General features: G+C 40.8%; 1 protein-coding gene across 9 annotated transcripts; it reads left to right on the top strand.

The window, feature by feature from the left end:
- Positions 1 to 10,703: 10,703 nt before the first annotated feature.
- LOC122743903 (EKC/KEOPS complex subunit LAGE3-like) lies at positions 10,704 to 17,937 on the top strand. 9 transcript variants are annotated; one of them, XM_043989133.1, is made up of 3 exons: positions 10,704 to 10,848; positions 11,677 to 11,929; positions 16,469 to 17,937. In XM_043989133.1, the coding sequence occupies exon 3, from the start codon at positions 16,506 to 16,508 to the stop codon at positions 16,839 to 16,841; it is 336 nt and encodes a 111-aa protein (XP_043845068.1). In that variant the 5' UTR covers positions 10,704 to 10,848; positions 11,677 to 11,929; positions 16,469 to 16,505; the 3' UTR covers positions 16,842 to 17,937. The 9 variants fall into 9 exon arrangements, with proteins under 9 accessions (XP_043845068.1, XP_043845074.1, XP_043845075.1 ...); XM_043989135.1 differs by lacking the exon at positions 10,704 to 10,848 and adding an exon at positions 10,871 to 11,051; XM_043989134.1 differs by lacking the exon at positions 10,704 to 10,848 and adding an exon at positions 10,898 to 11,019.
- Positions 17,938 to 23,400: the final 5,463 nt, after the last annotated feature.

Here is a 23,400-nt window from a genome sequence, read left to right on the forward strand (position 1 = left end):
AGTATAAATGTTAATGTTCAATACCCTCCCTGTTCATCCTCTTCCTCTCCCCTATGTGGTCTTCCCTTCACCTCCACCTTTGCCCTCTAAATCTCTTTATATTCCAAAATTGTTTATTTCTTTCCCTGATCCCCTTCTTTCCTCCCTCACTACATTTCTTTCTTCTAATACAAAGGGTTTGGCAGAGAAGAAAAATTTGAAAGAGAAAAGGGAAGAAAGATTAAAGAGCATGTCATTTTCTGGAGATATATTCACAATCCAGGATATCTAATGGATGAGATTAGAATTTCCTGGACTGCTTTCATGTGGCGCTATGGTAATGAAAAAACTTTTCCTCTCTATTCCTTAGGCCTTTGCATACAAGAGTTAGTGGGTTTTCCTGGGAAAGGTCTAGAATAGATGGTCTTAAACAAAGTAGGCCGGTGTTTCTAATATGATATGCTTGGTCACCTGGGTTAATACAGGGAGTAAGCAACTGAGGGTAAGAAAAGGAAATCCTGAGAGTATACAAAGAATTCTTGCTTAATTACACATGGTGGAGTGAGGATGTTAATCCAAGTGACCTTGTTCCCAAGGGTGAAAAGAAGTACTAAGAATAGAAACTTTTAAATTCAAGCTACTGTTTGAAGTTATGAAACCATGGAATGGAAGGCAAGATGCAAAATCCAGATGTCTGACTATCCAGGTAGAAATACAAAAACATAAAAGAAACAGAGGGAATACTTACTGTAGCCATTCAAAGTAAGCACACTTTGCAGAAGAGGCAAGATGGTCAAACAAAAGGTTGAAAGGAGCCCAGGTACTCGGAGATAAAAATGAGGGAGGGGGAAGGAAAGAGAGAAATCAATGAGCCCCCAAAAAGAATAGCCTTGAGGTGGAGCCAAGATGGCAGAGTAGCAGGAAGCAGCCCAATGAACTCCACACTACCCCTGCCCAAACTCTTCCAAAGAGATCTAGAATTTTCACCAGACTGAATCCTAATGGGGAAATCTAAGAAAGAGTCACAATGAATCACTTTTCCAGCTGAAGTTAGCATAGAGATGTCTGTAGACACTGGAAATGGGCTAAGTCCACAAGAAGCACTCCAGTGCTTTGGGAGAGGCTACACACCAGGGCAAGAAGAGGGCCCAAATCTATACTGGGACACTGCCAGTTGGCAGCTTTGCTGTTCCAGTCATAGATCCAGGGTGAATTGAGGGGACCTGTATCCAGGCGTGGCATTCTGGCATAAGGAGCAGGTGTAGGCCTTGGCCTGTGTGTGGAGTGAAGAAGTTCAGAAGCAAGGAGAAGCAATAGGACCATGAAAGTAGAGTGGGGTCTCAGTTCCTACTTCTATCCCAATTTGAAGCCTGCAGAGGAATAACCAGGTCAGGAATCTCAGACCAAAGAGGAACTTGTAGGTCTGTTACCCTGAACCAGGAGAGCTTCCCAGCTGGCTGGTGGTGACTGAGTCCAGCAGCATCTACTATTGCTCAGATCTAAAGCCAGATCAGGGGCTTGCAGAGCTCACACCAGGGGGCAGCAATCAAACTTTGCCCTGATCACACCACTTTGGGAGCACTGAAAGCTTGAAGATGACAATCCAATCCCAGAATTCCAGGAATAACACAACACTCTATACCCCAAGAAAGCAGCAGCAGGACCTAAATTTCCCCCCAAGAAATGTACAGAGACTGATTCTACCTTCAAACCCAAAATAAGGAAGTAGGCTGGAAGAATAAACAAACAAAAAAAGAATTCCACCATAAAAAGTCATTATGGTAAAAAAAAAAAGTCATTATGGTGACAGAGACATTGATGACAGAAACCTACATAAAGAAAATGACTCTAAAATATTTATAATCAAAGCCTCAAAGAAAAAACACAGATTGGGTTCATATTCAATTAGAATTCCTAGAAGAGATGAAGTCAGAGTTTTAAAAATAGTTTTAAGATGCCTTTATAAATTAAATGAGAGCTTTAGAGGAAAAAAAATTTAAATGAAATGAGAACTATAGAAGAAATAATTTCTTAATTATTAATTTGGATTGCTATCTTGGATTATTATTATCTGGATTAATATCTTGGCACAAGAAGTACAAAACCCTTGCTCTTTACAAACAATGCGGGAGTGGCTGGCACTTGAACTAAACTATCATCTGAACTGGTCAAAGGAGGAAAGAATATATACTTACATACATGCAAAAATACATTTCACTCAACAAGGAACAAGGACGGAGAAGGGGAAGGAGAATTAGCAAGAGGGTAAGTTAAGGAAGAAATTCGTTCTAAGCAAAACAAACTCTAAAGATGTATAAAAATGTTTATAACTTTTTTGAGGTAGCAAAGAATGGGAATCTGGAAGGTTGCCCATAAATGGGGAATAGAAGAAGTTATGGTATATAAATATGATGGAATGCTTTTGTGATGTAAGAAATGATGAAGGGTTGATCTCAGAGAATCCTGGGAAGACTTATATAAAATGATGCAGTGAAGTGAGCCGAACCAGGAGAACAATTGATACAATTACAACATGGTAGAGACAAACAAAATTGAAAGAATTAGGGACTCTGATCAGCATAATGACCAGAGGACTAATGATGAAAGAGGTCCAGAGGACCACTGAGAGAAATACGAAGAAGTTAGAATATAGAATGAAACATATATTTTCTTTGGTCTTGACCAATGTGGAAATTTGTTTTGTTTGATTATACATATTTGTAACAATTAATTTTATTTTTCCTTAATTATCAGTTGTGGGGGAGGCAGACTTGGAAAGGGAGAAAAGCTGGATTTTTGCTCATTGAAAAATGTGTGTGTGACATTAATGTCTTTTCTCTCTGGTCTGAATTCTGTCATGTTGATTATGTCTAATATTTCCCTTAAATATGAATACTATTTCCAATAAAGCTTTAACTCTTTCTAAAGGGTTTTATTATACTTAAAGAATTGTATTATTAATTCTTCTTATGCCAACTCTCTTTTATGGTGCAAATAATGATATATTGGAGCAATATTTTCAATATTCATTAAATTATTGGAGTTTTATCCTTCCATGAAGTTTCTGATATGGGGAAAGCTTGGTTCTCTGGCTACAAAATTTTCCCAAATGATTTTTTTTGCAAAGTTTTCCTCTCCAGTACAAATTATATGATGTCAAATAAGTAGTATACTCCACCTAAAGCCTTCCCAATGTTAATTAAGTACATAATAGGTATTTTTTCCAGTATGAATTTTCCAGCATTAAATTTTCCTTCCAAAGGTTGATCTGTGCCTGAAAGCTTTTTATAATAATGAATTGCATTTACAGTGGTTTTCTCTTGTACAAGGAATTTTATGTTGAATAAGACATAATCTTAACCTAAAAACCTTCCTACATTCTTTTTTTTTTTTTTTTGGTGAGGCAATTGGAGTTGTGACTTGCCCAGGGTCACACAGCTAGTAAGTGCCAAGTGTCTGAGGCCAGATTTGAACTCAAGTCCTCCTGAATTCAGGACCAGTGCTCTAACCACTGTGCAACCTGGCTGCCCCTCTTCTTACATTCTTTAAAGAGTTTCTCTCCCTTATCAAATCTCTGAATAATCTTGAAAAATTTCCCATATTCATTGTAATAAAAGACCTCTCAAATATGAGTTCTTTGGTGTTGAGTAAGCTGTATGTAAGGGATAGTTTTTCACAAACTTAATCACTGAAAAGTGATTTAATAATGATATATTAAATTAACTGTAAAAATCCAGCCAGTCAGGTGATCCTTTTTTCAGGTTCAAATGTGTCCACTGAGTGAATCACAAAGGCAGCAATAGGTTTGAGTATGATAGGCAACTCTTCTGAGTAACCTTGATCAGTTAGTTCCATGAGGCCTCAGAACAGTCTGCTTCTGATCTGATGAGGAAAATATGCATGGGCCTTTAAGAAAAAGAAACTATAAGAAGTCATTATGAGCTGGGAGAGTATAAACACAGACAGAAGCAACTGTTAAGGCTTCTCTCTCCTATTAGAACTGTTGGTCTTGGCTTCCTTCCAAATTCATTACCTTTGTGGACTCTCTTCCCGGTGAGGAGTCCCTTACAAGTAACTGTGATGGAGGAGGTTAAAAGGGTTAACAAATAACCTATCAATAGTAGCAAAAAGGGGTTAACAAGGGCAGCTAGATGGCGCAGTGGACAGAGCACTGGCCCTGGAGTCAGGAGTACCTGAGTTCAAATCCGGCCTCAGACACTTAATACTTAACTAGCTGTGTGACCCTGGGCAAGTCACTTAACCCCAATTGCCTCACTAAAAAAAAAAAAAAAAAAAAAAGGGGTTAACAGACAAACCTAATACCCAAGCTCTGATTTATATCCGAATTCCAAGAGGGATTCAGACCCCAGTTCTGAAAGGGATTAATGGACAATTTAAGACTTGGGCCTTCATCAATACAAGTCAGGGCCTAGGTTCTTGTTAACTGGTACCTGTAGGTCTGGCTCCTATTAATTTTCCCCATTAATCACCACTCATAACAAGAACATAAAGAGGCAGGTCACAGAGACCCTAACTACAACAAAAACATAGAGACAGGCTATAGAAATCCTAATTGATAAATGTTAATAGCCAGAAACTAGACCTGGGAATGAAAAACGTAGGGATACTCTGACCTTGGCAAGTTGAGGTAACGTGCAGAAAAGGACAAATTTGTCTCCAGTTCACCTTATGATGTGTATGACCCCAAAACACACCTCTATGGAAAAAGGTACCCACCTTGGGGATTGGCTTAGGACCCCAGGAAGTCTAAATTAGGATAAGCCCTCCTCTGTACCTCCCTAAGGTGGAGATTAATATAATGAGATTGATAATCAGTTTATCCATACTATAAATATAACTGTCTTTTCTTTCCCTATTGGAGAGATACTTTTCCATTTTTTGGTACTCTTCCTGTGTTCAACAGTCTTTCAATAAAACTTGGGAAACTGAGTCACTGAGTCTTGTAATTCTTTGGGATGACTCACAATCAGTCTGATCACCCTAATTCCATCCCACATCAACTGCTACTTGCGCCAAATTTTGCCTTACTAATTTTTGCCTAAGTGGCTCTTCTCATGTCTTCACCCCCTCCCAACATAGAATTCTAAAGATCATCCCTATTTTTTTCATTATCATTCACAAGGTTGAGCCTTCTTTAAAAATGCTTTCCCTGGGGCAGCTAGGTGGTGCAGTGGATAGAGCACTGGCCCTGGAGTACCTGAGTTCAAATCTGACCTCAGACACTTACTAGCTGTGTAACCCTGGGCAAGTCACTTAACCCCAATTGCCTCACCAAAAACAAACAAAAAAGCTTTCCCTTAGGATATATTCCTTTTGAATAAGTCTAGTGCCCCACTCTGAAAGTAAGCAGAAGTACAAATGTCATATTTGTTTCTTGTTCCAAGAGAAAGGAAAATTCTAAACTGGTAACAGAAGAGCAAATCTGAAAATAATGATTATGAGAAATAAATGCATTTAACAGTTCTTAAATACAATTGTTATGGGAATGCTGTGGGACCCCAAGAAACCTAGAGATCCCAAACCCCAAGGCAAAGGGTTAAACAGCTCTCTCTCTCCCACCTCCTGTATAAAGTGTGACAGGACATGATCCCAGTATGCTGATAAGCAGTATCAAGATGATATACAAGAGGGGCAGCTAGGTGGTGCAGTGGATAAAGCACTGGCCCTGGATTCAGGAGGACCTGAGTTCAAATCTGACCTCAGACACTTGACACTTACTAGCTGTGTGACCCTGGGCAAGTCACTTAACCCTCATTGCCCTGCCCCCCCCAAAAGATGATATACAAGATATGGATGGGTGCTGCATATGCCCCATTATTCCAATCCCCTCCCTGTTGCATTTTCCTCCCAGTTCTTTGTAATGACCTTCCCTCCCCCTTGTTTTGTAAAGGTACAAAAGACCATGTCTTCTTTTACTCCAATGGGACAGTCAGCAAGGTGATCTGTTCCTGGCCATATATTGCTCTCCTAATAAATCTACTTTTATTTTATAAGATTCATGATGAGCCTCTAATTCTTGGGTGAGCTAGCCTCCCGATCTAGTCCCCCCTCAAAAAACAACCTCACTTTTTTTACTAGAGAATGCAAATAGGATGGAAGACAAAAACAGTAATAGAAAGTCTAGCAGGGGTGTTGGAATGGAGGGTAAGGGAATAAAGAGAGAGGGGCAAAAGAAGGGAGGACAGATTGGGGGAGGGGACAGACAGAAGCCAATCCCTTTTGAAGAGGGATAGGGTGAAAGAAGATAGATAATAGAGTAAATATCTTGAGGAAGGGAATAGGATGGAGGGAAACAGTTAACAATAGTAATCATGAAAAAGAGAAAAGGGGGAAATTGTACAAAAAAAATATAGCAACTTTTTGTGGTGGCTAAGAATTGGGAATCAAGGGAATGTTCATCGATTGAGGAATGAATGAAGAAGCTGTGGTATATGATTGTAGTGGAATGGTATTGTGCTATAGGAAATGACAAAGAGGATGATCCCAGAAAAACCTGAAAAGACTCATATGAACTGATGTGTAGTCAAGTGAGCAGAACTGGGAAGACATTATACATAGTGACACCAGTATTGTTTGATGAGCAATTGTGAATGACTTAACTACTCTTAGCAATATAATGATCCAGGACAATTCCAAGGGACTGATGATGAAACATACTGTCCACTCCCATAAAAAGAACTGATAAAAAGAGCACTTGTGGATTGCACATACATAACCTATATCAGATTGGTTGCTGTCTTGTGGAGGGGGGAGGACAGGGTAGGAGGGAGAAAAATTTGGAACTCTAAATCTTATGAAAATGAATGTTGAAAACTACCCTTACATCTAAATGGGAAAAAATAAAATGAATGTTTGTTGCATTGAAAAAAAAAGAAAACAAACAAACAAATAAATAAATAAGTATGCCAACCTGGAAAAAAAAAACAATTTGGACCAGATCTGATACAATAGAATTTCACAGGGATAAATGTAAAATTGTGCATTCATATTTAAAACAACAACACGGCAACACAAGTAGGGAACAGAAACGATGTGGCTAGACAATAATAGTTTATGTGAATAATGTTATGGGCCCGGGGTACCTCAGATGTTTTCTGGGGTAAATAAAGAACCTTCTCCTTGAGAAACTAAACCAAAAGACAGATACACCTAAAGAGATATGTGGCACTGGATCCGGACTGAGTTAGCTTCAGGACCACCACTCTTCATTCCAGTCTTCCCCACCTCTCAGGGAGATAAGATTAGTTGTGGCTGCTGCCTTTGTGGCATGATGGGGAGAGAGATGGCTTGAGAGATCTACAGCCACCCCTCACCCAACTTCCCCCAGCCACCACCAGTGGGGGATGGTCCTCCCCCAATAAGGGAACTTTCCCCAGTCAGATGATCACCCCATCTGTCCTCTATAAAAGGATTTCCCTGTCTCCTGCTCGAAGAGATAGGTATCTGAGAGAGCCATGCCTCTGTGCCATGCCTTCTCCCCATGAGAATCAGGTCTTCCTGATTCCAAGGGCAGTATTCTGTCCCTACCGCATCTATCCTTATATTTCGTTTTTTTTTTTTTTTTTTTAGGGCAATGAGGGTTAAGTGACTTGCCCAGGGTCACACAGCTTGTAAATGTCAAGTGTCTGAGGTCGGATTTGAACTCAAGTCCTCCTGAATCCAGGGTCGGTGCTTTATCCACTGCGCCACCTAGCTGCCCCTATCCATATATTTTGAATATTCTCTTTGAGAAGAGATTTGAATTGTGCTAAAAAGTGTAAACACTGACTATCATTACAACAATGAAATCTCTCATATTCTAACAGAAAGAAACAGTTAATGATAGATGTGGGAGTCATATCTGAATAAACTATAGTCAGACCATGAGCTTGTTAGAGTTAAAATAAAAATTAATACCAAAATAGAAGAGCAAAAATGTAAAGTTGTCATGATGTACAATTGATACAGTCAAATATGACCTACTTAAATTACCTGTTGGTACTAAAACATTGAGAATGGATAAAAGAACAGATACCTGCTCAAATGATTGTTATTTCTTTTTCATTCTTTAGTGTTTTATTTTTTCCATGTAAAGACAATTTTTAACATTCCATTTTTTAAAATTTTGAGTTCCAGATTCTCTTCCTTCCACCCCTCCCTTCTTCCTAAGAAGGTAAGCAATTTGCTATAGATTATATATGTGTAATGATTGCTATTCCCTAAAAAAGTTTAAGTGAGGGGGAAGCTAGGTGGCACAGTGGTTAAAGCACAGGCCCTGGATTCAGGAGGACTTGAGTTCAAATCCAGCCTCAGACACTAGCTGTGTGACCTGGGGAAAGTCACTTAACCCTCACTACCCTGCCAAAACAAAACAAAACAAAACAAAAAATTTAAGTGATTTAAATCAATTGCCATCCTGAGAAGACTAAAAAAGCTAAGAAATTACTTTGATCAGCAAACGCTTGATCTACTTACCAAGCAATTAATAGAAACATTGGTCTAGAATATAAAATCACTCATAAGTAGGTGAGGGGGTGCTAGTTGCTGTAAGGGAAGCAGAATTGAATTGCTTTGAGTTACACTGATACTTATACACTAACCATTTGATGCCAAACAGAATCAGGAACCAAAAGAATTACTTAGATTGGGGAAGGGGATAAGGAAAGAGGTAGAGACATAGATGATATAGCGGGAAGTCTCAAGTATATGTATCTGAGAGGTTGGTGGTCTAAACCAGTGGTGTCAAAATCAGAGAGAAATAGAGGCTCATTAACCCTGTCCCTGTGGTTTGTGTATTGAATTTAAAAACACCTATTAACATTATCTATGTTCTACTGAGTGTTTATTTTATTAAATATTTCCCAGTTATATTTTAATCTCATTCAGACTAGAGTATCGCAACTAAAATGCCGCTTGTTTGACACCTCTGGTCTAAATAATAGATATAGAGAAGTTGGAAGGAGAGGTTTGGGAAGATTAGTTCAATCAGTCCACAGACATTTATTAGCACCTAATATGTACCAGGTATTTTGCTAAATTCTGGGGATACCAAAAAGGGGGGGTGACAGTCTCTTCTCTCAAGGAGCTCACTGTCTAATGGAGAAGATAAGATGTAAACAACTATATAGGATAAATATATAAAATATATACAGGATAAATAGACAATCAACAAAGTTAAATTTTGGATATGTTGAATTTGAGATGCTGAATGAACATCTTGAGGGAAATATTCAGTAGGTAATTGCAAATGTGGGACTGAAATGGGGGGAGATGAGTTTGAATAGTCAACTTTATATTTATTTATATTTTATATTTATATTTATTTTTAATAGTTAACTGACAGTTGAAACTTCAAGAGTAGATGAGCCCACTGAGAGAGAAAAGATTCAGTGACAGGGTCATGAAGGACAGGAAGAAAATGAAAAAATCCATGAAGGCAGGAGTTTTGTAAGACTCAAATGAATAACGGGCACCTTGCCAACCTTAAAGCACTATATAAATGCCAGTTATTATTATTACTATTATCAACCTGCAATCTGGTACACAAAGCCTCAAGTCTGGTGGTATCTTCAGTGCCTGAGCCTTCTACTACACTCCTTTTAAGCTTAAATACTGCTTATAGAGCAATATGGGAGTGTGTTGGTAAATATCTAACTGGAGGGGAGAGATTGGGAGGGGGGAATATGCACATATTTTTAAGTTTCATCTGAATTGTTAACATTTTCTCAATTCTAGAAAATCAACAAAAAATAATCAAACTCTGATTTGTAGTAATTCTGGGTTTCTGAGGTGTAAATGCTTATTGAAAATTTACTCATACTTAAAAATGATCCTCAATAGGTAACCTACTCTGAGATCCAGTGACATTGGCTTCCTGGCTGATCCATCTCTCCCCTAAAGGCACCTTCTCTGTCTATCTCCCATTCCTGAACTTTTCTCCCTCCTCATCTTGGCTTCCCTGGCTTCCTTCAAGTCCCCACTAAAATCCCATCTTCTGCAGAAAGTTTTTTCCAGATGCTCCTTAATCTTGGGGTCTTCCCTCTATTATTTTCTATTTGTCATGCTCATAACTTGTTTGTACATAGTTGTGTATTGTCTCCCCTATTAGATTATTTTTTTGGTTTTGGTGTTGTTGGTTTTTTTGGTTTGTTTTTTGCAGGGCAATAAGAGTTAAGTGACTTGCCCAGGGCCACACAGCTAGTAAGTGTCAAGTGTCTGAGTCTGGGTTTGAACTCAGATCCTCTTGAATCCATGCCTAGGGCCTTATCTACTGAGCCACCTAGCTGCCCCCTCCCCCATTACATTGTAAACTCCTTGGGGGCAGGACTAGTGTCTTTCACCTCTTTTTGTATCCCCAGAGCAGTGGCTGTCACGTGGTAGGCTCTTAATAAATGCTGATGATCTATTAACTGAAAGAAAATTTAACAGTGGGTGTCTAGGAACGAGAATGTGTTGGATGCTTTTTCTCATATGAGCTAACGGATGAAAAGTGCTTTTCAAACTTGAAAGAATTATATAAATATAATTTGTTATTATTATCATCAACAATCACGTTCAGGGAAGTTCATGCATGCAGACCATCATTGAAAAAGACAGAGACAACCAGTAACTAAGGAGAAAGTAGAAGGGGCCCAGGATGGTCACGGAAACTACGTTTGAGCAGAGGGACCTACAGAACTACTCTTCCCAGAATCCTCCGGGCTGTGACCCGCCTTGCTCCCAAAGGCGGTTTCCCAGCGGCCCCCGCGGTTCAGCCGGTTTCTTGGGAACCTTGGCCGCCTCTGATCCCCGGGTCGCGGGGGGCACGTGGGGAGTGAATTGATATTCTGGCGGCTCTAGCGGACCCGCGGGAGGGCCCCCGCTGGGACGGTATGCTAAGTGTGTGGGAGCCGTGTTGTGGGGGAGACGGTGAGCTTGTGAGAGCGTGCGCGCGCGCGCGTGTACGTGTACGCGTGCGTGTGTTGTGAGCATGGACGATCCTGTCGTGTGCGGTTGATTATGTTCGTATGGGTGATAACGTGTCGATGCGGGCATGAGTTTGTGAGCTAAGACCCGGATTGTGTCTTTTCACAGTTGTGTGATCGTGTTCTGTCCGTGTTGGGGTGGGTGGGGGGGAGTTTGTGGGCTGGTGGGGGTGACCCTGGCATGAGGCCCCGGGTGGAGGGATAGTTGAGGCCGAGGGTGAGCCTGTCTGTTCCGAAGGGCCTCGAGGTTAACCTTAACCCTGCGTTGCAGTCTCTGCCCACATCGCCTCCACTGGCTGCTTGGCCTTCCCAGCATGGCGTGTGAATGTGTGTGTGCCTCTCTGTCTCTCGATGTTTCTTTAGGACCCTTGATCCAGAGTGATAAAGTTGCCCCATTGTTGTTGTTGATGGTCTTCTTGTTGTTGTTGTTTGGTCATTCGGTCTCGTCCAAGTCAGCGTTGGGGTTCTCTTGGCAAAGATACTGGAGTGGTTTGCCATTTTCTTCTCCAGTGGAGAAAGGCAAACAGAGATTAAGTGACGTGCCCAGGGTCACAAAGCAAGTAAGTGAGGCTATATTTGAACTCAGGTCTTCTGCCTAGCACTGTATCCACTGAGCCACCTAGCTGCCTCCAAAGTTGCCCTAAGCCAGGACAAAAGAGGGAGAGTTACTTGCTGGGCAGACATTGCTGAGCCCCTGGGAGAAAGACCTGACTACAGTGACTCTGCCCCTTAGACCCAGGCCGTGGCTTCTGTGGAGCAGCAGGGATGAAGGTGGTGGAAGAAGCTTGAATTCATCCTAGGAGACATGACCTTGATTTGAGATCTCTAGTCAAGAGTTTCAGGGGCAGAGGCTGCAGTCACAAGAAGTGACACATCTTGGTGCTGAAGTCGTTCCCTCCCTTCTCACCTGGGGAAGATCAGGGAAGTCATCAAATCAGTGAGGAGAGTGAACTTAGAGGATCAGCCCCACCTGTTTGAGGATACAGGTGAGCCCGTTACTAAGGTATTTGGGGAAGGGGGAAAGTAGCGATTCATTAGAGTGACAGAGTGCTTTTACATACATTATTTGATTTGATTCCCCTAACCATGCTGTGAAGTTCATACAATAGGTGTTATCCCTGTTTTATATATTTGGAAATTAAAGCTCATAGAGTTTCAATGAGGTCACAAAGCCACTTAAGTATAGGAGGCAGTTATTCCAATCCAGGTTTTACCTGACTACTGGAGGTTCCCTAAGTTGTGCTGCATCTCTACTTCTGAGGAAGGGCCTCTGAGTAGGTATTAATAAGGGAAGTAGCCTTCCCTTTCATTAGGGTATCAACAGATTTAATGAATGAGTGAGCATGTCAGTTTGGGCCTCTGTTTTATCACATCTTTTGATCCCAGGCCTCTCTCTGCTTTTAAGATATCCTCTACAGTAGAGAGGTTCTTAACTTAGGGTCTATGGACTTGTTTTTAAAAATATTTTGATAATTCTATTTCAACATAATTGATTTCCTTTGTATTCCTAGTTTGTTTTATGCATTTAAAAACATTATTCTGAGGAGAGGACCTAAAGTGGGTATTCTCCACAAAAGAAGATTAAGAACTCTTGCTGTAGAGATCAGAAATTACTTTTTCCCATTGGTTGAAAGCCCAGTTACCCATCTCTTTTCCAAACCCTTCTCTCTGACATTTTTATCCTAAAATATTTGGGTGTATGAACTTGTCTTTTAACTACTCAAAGTGCTTTCATGTCTTTAATCCTATTGTGTCTTCACAAGTCTGTTGGGCAAGTAGGGATTTTTATCTTCATTTTGATCCCCCCCCCCCCAACAACAACAAAACAAAAATTGTTCCAAAGAGATCAGGTGATTTGCTTAGGATCTCACAGTAGTCAGTTACATAGCCAAGATAAGAGGCAGGTTTGAGTTTAGACACTTGTCTTCTCTACATAATGAAGTTCCATCTAGGTACCTTAATTCAAGATGAATTCCTCAGGAGATTGAACCTGTTCTCATAGATGCTCCATAGGATATTCTCATCACTTGCCTCATTACCTCCCTCTGTGTGCTTTACTCACATTTATTCAGAATGGATGGTTTTGACTGGAAGTACTCTATGACTTCCTAAGTGCAAAGTTAGAGACCACGAGGTTGTCAAGGAAGGCCTTACCCTGAATAATGGCTGGAGGTTTGGATAATTAGAGAAGAGATTGGATAGTAGGAGGAGGAAAGAGGGTGTTGGGTTTTAGGGAACCAGGGATGAGGTGAAGGCTTGGATAGAACTAAGCTGGACTTCTGTTGTGGGACAGTGGAAGATTAAGTTGGACCTGTGAGATGGGGTCAGATTGTAGAAGTTGACACTGGAGCCAGATTGTTTTATGCAAGAATGGTAACTGATGGTAAAAAGTGAAGAGGAGAGAAGATGATTGGGGGAAGCATCTAACCCGGCAGCATGGTAACCCCTATAATAAACATCCAGGCAAATTGGCAAACATTTATCTAGCACCTGTGCGTCTGGCAGCATGCAAAGTTCAGGGAATAGAAAGAAAGGCAAAAGTCATCCCTGTACTCAAGTAGCTTACAGTCTCATTGAAAGACAACATGCATGCAAAAAACTACATGGTAACAAGATACATGCAAGATAAGTTGGAGATCATCTCAGAGAAAAGACACTAGCTTTAAGGAGGGCCAGGAAATGCTTCCTGTAGACAGTGGCATTTTAGCTGACACTTGAAGGAAGCTAGGGGATAGAGAAGAGAGGAGAATTCCAGGTATGGTAGACTGTGAAACATGTGGTCATGAAATATGGAGCAATTGTTTGAGGAACAGCAAGGGGAAGCTGGGTAGCACAGGGAATAGAATGCAGAACCTGGAATCAGCAAGACTCATCTTCCTGAGTCCCTTATTAGCTATGTGACCTTGGGCAAGTCACTTAACTACGTGTGCCTCAGTTTCCTTATGTGTAAAATGAGCTATAAAAGGAAATGGCAAACCACTCCACTATCTTTGCCAAGAAAACCCCAAATGGGGCCATGAAATGCCTGAGCAGCAACAGGGAAGTCAGTGTCACTGAATCAAAGTAGGTGTGGAGGAGGGAGTTGTAACATAGTAGGGAAGCATTGGAGTTTATCAAGTAGGGGGTGACATCAGATTTGGGCTTTAGGAAGAACACTTTGTCAACTAAGTGGAGGATGGATTAAAGAGAGAAAAGACTCAAGGCAGGGAAACCATCGAGGAGGCTATTGCAAAAGTTCAGGCATGAGGTGACGAGGGCCTGCACCAGAATGGTGACAGAAGGAAGTGAGATCCAAACAGTTTCTTTGGTTCAGCTGCACCTGAAAAGGAGTTATGGCAGCAGATGGTGGGAGTGATATAAGTCTGAGACTTGGCAGGACAAGATTTGTGATAGGATAAGGATGCAAGGGACCCTCCTCCCCCCCCCTTTTTTTTCTTTCCTGTTCCATGCCCCAGGGAGGGGGTTGGGGGTGTGGAGAAACAAAACATAAACAAAGTCTTGTACCAGATATTTCAAGCAAGACAAATTCCCACATTGTCTGTGTCTGAAAAATTTCTGCATTTTGAGTCTACCCCTTTCCAGAAGGTGGGTAGCATTCTCTATCTTCAGCAGTTGGTCATTGCATAGATCAGACTTCTCAAGTCTTTTAGATTTTTTAAATAATATTGTTAGTGCAGTTTACTCTGAGTCAATTAATAAAGGCCTCCCCACAACCCCCCTCATTTATGTGAAGCCTAGGGAGATATAGTGACAGGTAGAAAGGATCAGAAGTGGTTTGAACTAGATTGTTTCTATGGTCACTTTCAGCTCTAAATCTGTCATCCTAGGATTCATTGTAATTTTCGGCCAATCAAATTCAGTTTTTGGACTGGACCTGAGATTTCACTGGTATAGGGAACTCTAAGAACAGAGACTTCTGCTGTGCAGATCACACCTGTGCAATTTAGAATCTAAGCTTTCTGGGGCACTAAGTGGCCAAGTGTCTTGCTTATTAGGATGTGGCAGGGGTGGAACTCCTTTCAACAAATAGATATTTTTTTTGTGTCTATAAAATAATATTTAAAGCAAAAAATGCATACAGGAAAAATGCAGAAAGTAGAATTGAGACATCCTTTGGTTTCCTGTTTGTAAAGAACTTTGCATAGACGCTCTGATAAGTAAATTTGCAAAAATAATCCTTCACAGTCAGTCAATAAATATTGCTTAATCACCTATGTGTGCCAGGCTTTGTGACAGGCACTGGAGTTACACAGGAAAAAAGAAACATTCCCTGCCCTCAAGGAGCTTACATTCTGGGAGGGGGGGGGCATATGTATCTATATAAGGTGTCACAAAAGTCTCCATTCAGTTTTAAGCTTTAATAGCTCACCAACCGACATCACAAGCAGCTGAGCTCCTGTGTAACCTCAATGCTGTTCATGGTTTTCAAATCAGCTCAACTTCTGTCATAGCTTCTGCCAGTTTGTCAACCCTAAGGGGTTATTCTTCTCTGATCCATCCAGCCAAGGTGACAGGAAGCCATGGATTAGAGTGCTTTGTTCCTGGATTCCCAGGCACTGGATACATTCCTGGTCCTAAGAGATCCCCAGCCTAAATGAAGCAGCACAGTAGAGTGGCTAGACCTGGGACTTGGCATCAGCAAGAGCAAGGCTGAAGTCCTGCCCCTTATCCTTTGGGTCTCTGTGACTGTGGTTAAGGCACTAAACCTCCTTGGGTCTTAAAATAAAATGGGATGATAATAATAGCATCCCCTCATAAAGCCGTTGTGAGTTTCAAATAAGATAATATACGTAAAGTACTTTCCAAACCTTAAAGTACTGAATACATGTCAGTTTTCATTCATTATTCCTTGATATTCTCCTTTTGATTCCAGATTCATTATTAGTACAATACTTTAAGGAACAACCACAACCACACTTACCTCTAAGCTAGATACAGGGTTTGTTAATAGCATACAAACCATCAGTGGACCCAAACAGATATGGGCCACCCCTGGTGTCCCGGCCCTTGTCTTATTCTGGGAAATGAAGTCACACACCTAATTGCAACCTGTGCAATCAGCTCTGTGCAGATTATAGTTTGATGGTATGGTTAGGGGCCAGTTTTTTATTCTCAGGTTGACAAAGGGAGATACATAGAACCTTTTAAAAATGTTTTGAATTCACCAATCACTAGGAAGCCAAATTAGAATAAATGTAGGGCTTAATAGAATTACTTTGTAGATGTCACATTACTGGATTCGTCAGTCATTCTCTCTTCTTTTTTTTTGTAGGGCAATGAGGGTTAAGTGACTAGCCCAGGGTCACACAGCTTAGTAAGTGTCAAATGTCTAAGGCTGGATTTGAATTCAAGTCCTCCTGAATCCAGGGCCAGTGCTTTATCTACTGCGCCACCTAGCTGCCCCCAGTCATTCTCTTTATAAACTATATGTCCTCCTTTCTTTCTCTGGGGAAAAAGGCCTGGTCTGACCTGTCTGCATTGAGTCATTTTACTTGATTGAGGAGGTGGCTTTCTGTCATTAACAGGGTTGGACTTTTTTGATGTAAGATTGACTTCAGGAACATGGAGGCATCCATCCAGAGGCCACATCATCCAGGCCCAGGGGGAGACAGCAACATCACAGTAGATAACCATGGCCGTGGCTTCTATGACTTCTCTCTGTCGGTGCCCTTCCCATCCCCTATGGAAGCAGAGATTGCATGCCGATCTTTGGACCCGGATCCTGAGCCTCGACGGAATGGTGTTCAGCGGGAGTTAACTGTCATTGGGAACAAATTGGTTCTCCACTGGAGAGCAGAAGAAGCACGATTCTTCCGAGTCTCTATCACCACCTTTCTGGACTATCTGGCTCTGGTGCTGCAGACCATGGAGCGTTTTGGGCCCCCAGGGCCCCACTGAGATATCTTCCCCTGACCCACTCCTGTCTTGCAGGCCCTGGCCCAAGTAACCCCACAGCTCTCATCTCCTTTCCCCGAATGAAGAAGAGCTACCAAAAAGACAGCTTAGAATATATGGGAAAACAGAAACCAAGAGCTCTCCCCAACTTTCTCCCCTGCTTACTCCCCTTCCTCACACTCCCAGCCAGCTTTGAATACCAGTTTCTCTTCAACCAAGAAGATGGAAGTTGGAACAGTAGGGATTCTGGTTCCACTTGCCCATTCCAATACAAACTAGTTGCAGAAAAATAAATCTCATTATACAAACACACACAAACCCAAAACTGTTATGTATGTCAAATTTGGCTTAGAGCGTGAATTGCAGAAGGAATGGGGTTGGGTTTTTTAAATGTTGGGGATTTTGGGTTGGGGGGGGGTTGCCTTTTAACCCTCAGGGACAGTTGGTGAATACGCTGGAGATGAACTAGTAAGAAGGAAGCAGGTTGTAAATACTTATATGTGTACTTCTTGTCCCTCCCATTAGAATGTAAGCTCCCTGGGGTCAGGAACTGTTTCTTTTGGTTTTTGTACCTCTAGTCCTTAGCATAGTGCCAGAAACATAGTGAACACATAAGAAATGCTTGTTAAATGGTTGCTTGACTAAGATGGGTATAGCAGGAAGGACTTACGGATGCATAGGATTTTCCCTCAGCCTCTTTTGGCCCTTGCCTTCCTGGTCAGCAGAGTGGAATACATAGCTTTTTTTCTTCTGGGTGGAAGAATAGCTGACATCATTGGGGTCCTTCCTCTCCTCCCTCCCTGGTGCCCTAGCTCGCTCACTCTCTTTCCTCTCACCTTCTTTTCTCTCACCCATGGTTCCTGTCCTTCTGTGACTCTACCCCTTTCTCCCTCCCACCCCCTGCCTCCCTCTCATTGGTTTATGGGTAGGATGTTCAGCTGGGAACTGAATTTTATTTGCAGGAGTGGTTATGTCTCTTGAAGGTTATTGTTCAGAATTATCTTTTGAATTTATAGTTTAATGGCTTTTCATGTTTGTATTGAGCTGGAAAATTCCCTTAGAGTCCATATTGTTGCAAATTCCTCATTAAATATTTATTTTCCCTCTTTCAAACAAAATTGTCTCTATTCATTGGGGTTCAAGCCCATTGTGTGCCTGGTGTCCAGTACCTCAAGATCTGAAAGTTACTGTCTGAGAAGGGAAGATATCAGTTATTCACTTGTGTCAGGAATAGTTGACCAAGTGAAGCATGTCCGTGGACAAATCACTTCTCAGAACCTGTCTCCATCTGAAAAATGGGGACAATACTATTTGCACTTCTTGATGCTTTTGTAAGGAAAGCAAATGGCAAACCATAAATGAATGATTGAAAAGGCATTTATTAAACACTTCTGTTCAGAAGCACTGTGCTCAGTGCTGGGGGTTAGATGGAAAAGCAAGACTCAGCTCTCAAGAAACATTCTAATGGGAGATGACACAGGAAGTTCCAGTTATTTAGAAAGGCCCCAGGGATAGGTGATAATGCAGCTTTTTAAATATTTCCACTGAAAAAATACCTAATTCTGATACTGAACTATTAGATAACCAAGGACTTTGGTGATGAAATTTCTGACTATTCAGAAGCTGTACCAGCTAAGAAGTTAGGAGCTGCAGCTCCTGGAGAAGCAGTTACATTACAAAATCCCATCATCTCCACAAGGGTTGATTGTAGGATGGCAGCTGGGGGCGGGGGGGGGGGGGGCCGGCGGAGAGCGCTGGTCTTCCCGCAGTTCTTGGGCTCAGAGTCCTGGACTTTCTTCATCAGGGTGGGAGGAAAGGTGGAGATGGTTTGTCTTCACCTGACCCTTTGGCTTTGTGTCTGTTCCCTCAGGGTGCCTTGTTGCTTCAGCTAGGCTTTTTTGTATGCACTGTGGTTGGCAGTTGATAGATAAGGCTGGCCCTTTCTCCACAGGGCTTGTTCCTCTGGATAGAGGCTATGGGGACAAGTCCAGTGGTAGGAGGGGGAGGTTGGGCAGGTGGGAAAAGTAACCCCATTATTCCAAGGGATCTTAGGCTTATACATTCTCCTATTGCCAGGCAAGATGGGAGGATTTGGGGTTTGGGGTTTTTTTTTGTTGTTGTTTTGGTTTGTTTTTTTGTTCAGTATTGTATTATTTTCCAGTTACATATAAGGACAGCTTTCAACATTTGTTCTCATAGGGTTTCTATTCCAAATTTTTCCAATATAGGCTATATATGTGCAATCACATTAAACATATTTCTGCATTAGTCATATTGTGAAAGAAGAGTCAGAGCACAAGAGAAAAACTTCAAAAAAGGAAAAAAACAGCCCCAAAGTAGAAACAATATGGTTCAATATGCACTCCTTTTTTTTTTTTTTTGAGGCAATTGGGGTTAAGTGACTTGCCCAGAGTCACACAGCTATTAAGTGTCAAGTGTCTAAGGTCAAATTTGAACTCAGGTACTCCTGAATACAGGGCCAGTGCTTTATCCACTGTACCACCTAGCTGCCCCCTCAATCTGAACTCCTAAACCACAGCTCTTTTTTTCTGGATATTGAGAACATTTTCTATCGTGAAGTTCTTTGAAATTGTCTTGCACCACTGCAATGCTAAAAAGAGCCAAGTCTATCACCATTGTTTGTCACACAATGTTGCTGTCACTGTATACAATGTTCTCCTGATTCTGTCCCTCTCAGTCAGGATCAGTTCCTGTAAGTCCTTCCAGGTTTCTCTGAACTCCTTCTGTTCATCATTACTTTTCACATTGATTTTTTAAAACTTTGTGTTCTAAATTTTCTTCTTCCCTCCCTCCTCATCCCTCCCTATGAAATCCAGCAATTCAATATAAGTCATACGTGTGCAGTTATGCAAAACATCTCATTAGTCAGGTTGTGAAAGAAAATATACAAAATACCTTTAGAAAGAGGAGCTAGCAAAATTATGCTTCAATCTGTATTCAGATACCATCAGTTCTATCTCTGTTGATGGTTTGCATTTTTCATGTTGCATTTTTCATGCATGAGATGGGAGGATTTGTCCAAAGACCCAGATCATTAGCTTGTCTTGCACAGCTCTTGGTCTCCCAGTCTCTGCCATTTATCATTTCTGATCCTTACTTTATGACCCACCTAGTGATGTGTATCATACATTTGTCATCCCTTGACCTGGGTTGTATAGTCCTGTTGAAAGGGTTGATTTACCGTGATTTCCCTTGCACTTTGAGTAAAGGCAGATTTCAGGATGTCAGGAACTCAAGTTCAGATTTGTGGGTCACCAAAAAAAGTTGTTTGTTTTTCCTCCTGATTTTTATAGCCATCTCATATATCAGTATGGATACAACTGAAATTCATCTTGACATCTCTGCCCTTTTTGATCCCTCTTTCCTACTATTTTCTTTCCTGAATGTGAGCTTGAGAAGCATGTATTCTACCACTGCCTTAATCTCCAAGCCTATACCTTGCCAAGGGCAGGAGGGGGCCTCACAATTAGACCTTGCAAAGAGCCCTCTGTGGCACTTTGGTGATCTACAGCAGTAACTACATAGTTGGTGCAAAGCCAGAAGTAAATCGTGGGTTATGTAAGGCAAAGGGGTAAGTTCCCCGAGCCACTATACTAGCATAACTAGGAGGACCCAAATTCAGAAGGCAAGTCTAAGGTCTGGCAGCACACATCAGCCTGTGGTAGTGACCAAAGGGCATGACATTGATTTACCTATGATCAGGCAGGTGTTTAATCAAACATCAGATTGTCCAGACAGTCTGAGCTAAGGGAAAAGTATGTTTCTCCTTTGCTCACTCATGTAAGTCAACAAGCATTTTATTAAGCACTTACTTTATGCCAGGCACTGTACTTTGGGGCCCTCATATTTCTTATGAATAAGTTTCAGCTATGGGCAGCTTTTACTAATTGCTAACAGTTCTCATTATGGAAAACAGCTGTTTGCATGGAATTGGGTGGTGGTGTCTGGGGAGAGGGAGGGAATAAGCAGTTATATAGCATCTACTAAGTGCCAGACGCTGTGCTAAGTACTTTACAAATATTATCTCACTTCTTCTTCAAACAACCCTGAAAGGTAGATGCTGTTATTATCACCATTTTACAGCCGAGGAAACTGAGGCAAACAGAAGTTAAGTGATTTGCCCAGGGACAGACAGTCCTTGTCTGAGACCAAATTTGAACTCATGTTTTTTGGACTCCAGATCCAGTACTTTACCCACTGAACCATCTAGTTGCCCTTTATCATTTAGGGAATCATGATGATGATACACAAGTTTGCAGGTTCTCTCTTCATACTTAACCTTTCAGTGTATCTAAGATGACTCCGGTGTCTTTTTTACTCCAAGATTCTTTTAAAGATGAGGAACAAAGCAAGCAAGGGTTTGGGGTGGAGGGGAGGGGGAGTGTAAATCTGGATTTCTATGTGCTTGGCATAGTCGTAGCAAGGGGAAGATCTAGTGAATTTACATTTAAACTAAGAATTCCAACCCACAGCCACAGGACTTTTCACCTGGATGTGCCACATGACTTGATTTGTTAGTTTTCTAGAGGACTTATTAGATGTAAGCTCCTTGAGAACAGCAATCTCTTTTGCTTATTTTTGTATCCCTAGTGCTTAGCACAGTTCCTGGTGCAAAGTAGGTACTTAATAAATGCTAATTGATTGATTGACTTAAATGTCCTTTTTATATGAAATTGAATCCTTTACATGGGAACTGGCTGAAACTTAAGGACAATTCTTCCATTTATAGCTAGTCATCTAAGTTATTACCTAGTGATTCAATGATTGTTACATACAATGGGGATACACTAGAACCTTTTCAATAGATATAAGAGTGAAACAAGGATGTCCACTATTATTTGATATAGTTCTGGAAATGCTAGCAATAGCAATAAGACTAGAAATTAAAGGAATAAAGATAATAGGTAAAGAAGAGATAAAACTCTTCCTGCCATGATATGATGCTTTACTTGATGTACCCCAGGGAATTGGACATGACTGAAAACAGATGAACAACAAGAATAAATTATTAGTGTGATGAATACAGAGGACCATGAAAAGGTCTATATTAATTGATAAAAAGTGAAGTAATCAGAGCCAAGAAAATATACACAGTAACTACAACAATATAAATGGAAAGAATAGCAACACACCCAAAATCAAAAGTAAATGAAACAAAATATAAAGATCATTTATGGACTCAAATGTAGAACTATAGATTCATGGAGGTGGGAGGTCCTTAGGTGTTACACATTACACATGTTTTCAGACTTTTTCAATGTGTCAATCAGATATGCTGATTTTTTTTTTCCTCTCTAAAAAATACTATTTGTCATATGGGATGGTTCTCAGGGGCAGGGAGGGGGAAAGGAGAAAGGTATATATATATATATATATATATATATATATATATATATATATAGATTCTATGGTGATATAAGAAACAGAAAACATTAACAAAAACTTATTTAAAAATAAATTTTATTGATTTATATTTTCTAGATTTTCTCTTGTCTCTCTTTTTTGGGAGTGGGGGACAGGGCAATGAGGGTTAAGTGACTTGCCCAAGGTCACACAGTAAGTGTCAGGTGTCTGAGGCCAGATTTGAACTAAGGTCCTCCTGAATCCAGGGCTGGTGCTTTGATCACTGTGCCACCTAGCTGTCCCAAATCTCTCTTTCCTCCCTTTGCAGAGAGCTATTCCTTACAACAAAGAATTTTGTTTTAAAATAAGTTTTTATTTATTTTTTACATCACCATAATTTCTCCCACTATCCATCCCTATCCCTCCCTTCTGAGAGCCATCCCATTTGACAAATAGTATTTTTAAAAAGAAAAAAATCAGAACTGTTCAACACATCAAAAAAGTCCCAAATATGTAAATATAAACACTTGTGGAACTCCCACCACTGCAAAAAGGTGAGGCGGGGTGTCTTCTCATATTCTTGAGCCATGCTTATTCTTTATAATTCTGCAACATTCACTTTTTTTGAGGGGGGTGTTCTTTTCATTAACATTGTTATAGTAATTGTGTATATTGTTTTCTCAGCTGTGCTTGCTTCACTCTGCATCAGTTCATGTTGATCTTTACATGCTTCTCCATATATATCACATTCATCATTTCTTATAGCTTAGTAATATTCCATTACATTCATGTATCACAGTTTATTTAGACATTCCCCAAGCTATGGGCATCTACTTTAATTTCCAGTTCTCAGCTATCATAAAAAGTATTGGCAAAACTTTTGGGTCTTTTTCCCAAAGAAATCATGGAAAGAGGAAAGGGACCCACATGTACAAAAATATTTATAGCTGCTCTTTATGTGGCAAGGAATTGGAAGTTGAGCGGATGCCCATCAATTGGGGAATGGCTGGACAAGTTGTGGTATATGAATACAATGGAATACTATTGTGCTGTAAGAAACGATGAGCAGGAGGAGTTCAGAGAAACCTGGAGGGTCTTGCGTGGGCTGATGATGAGTGAGATGAGCAGAACCAGAAGAACATTGTACACAGTATCATCAACTTTGAGTGTTGATCTACTGCGATGGACTATATTCTTG

The sequence above is a fragment of the Dromiciops gliroides genome, chromosome 2 (assembly GCF_019393635.1).
Source record: "Dromiciops gliroides isolate mDroGli1 chromosome 2, mDroGli1.pri, whole genome shotgun sequence".
Classification (NCBI taxonomy): Eukaryota; Metazoa; Chordata; class Mammalia; order Microbiotheria; family Microbiotheriidae; genus Dromiciops; species Dromiciops gliroides.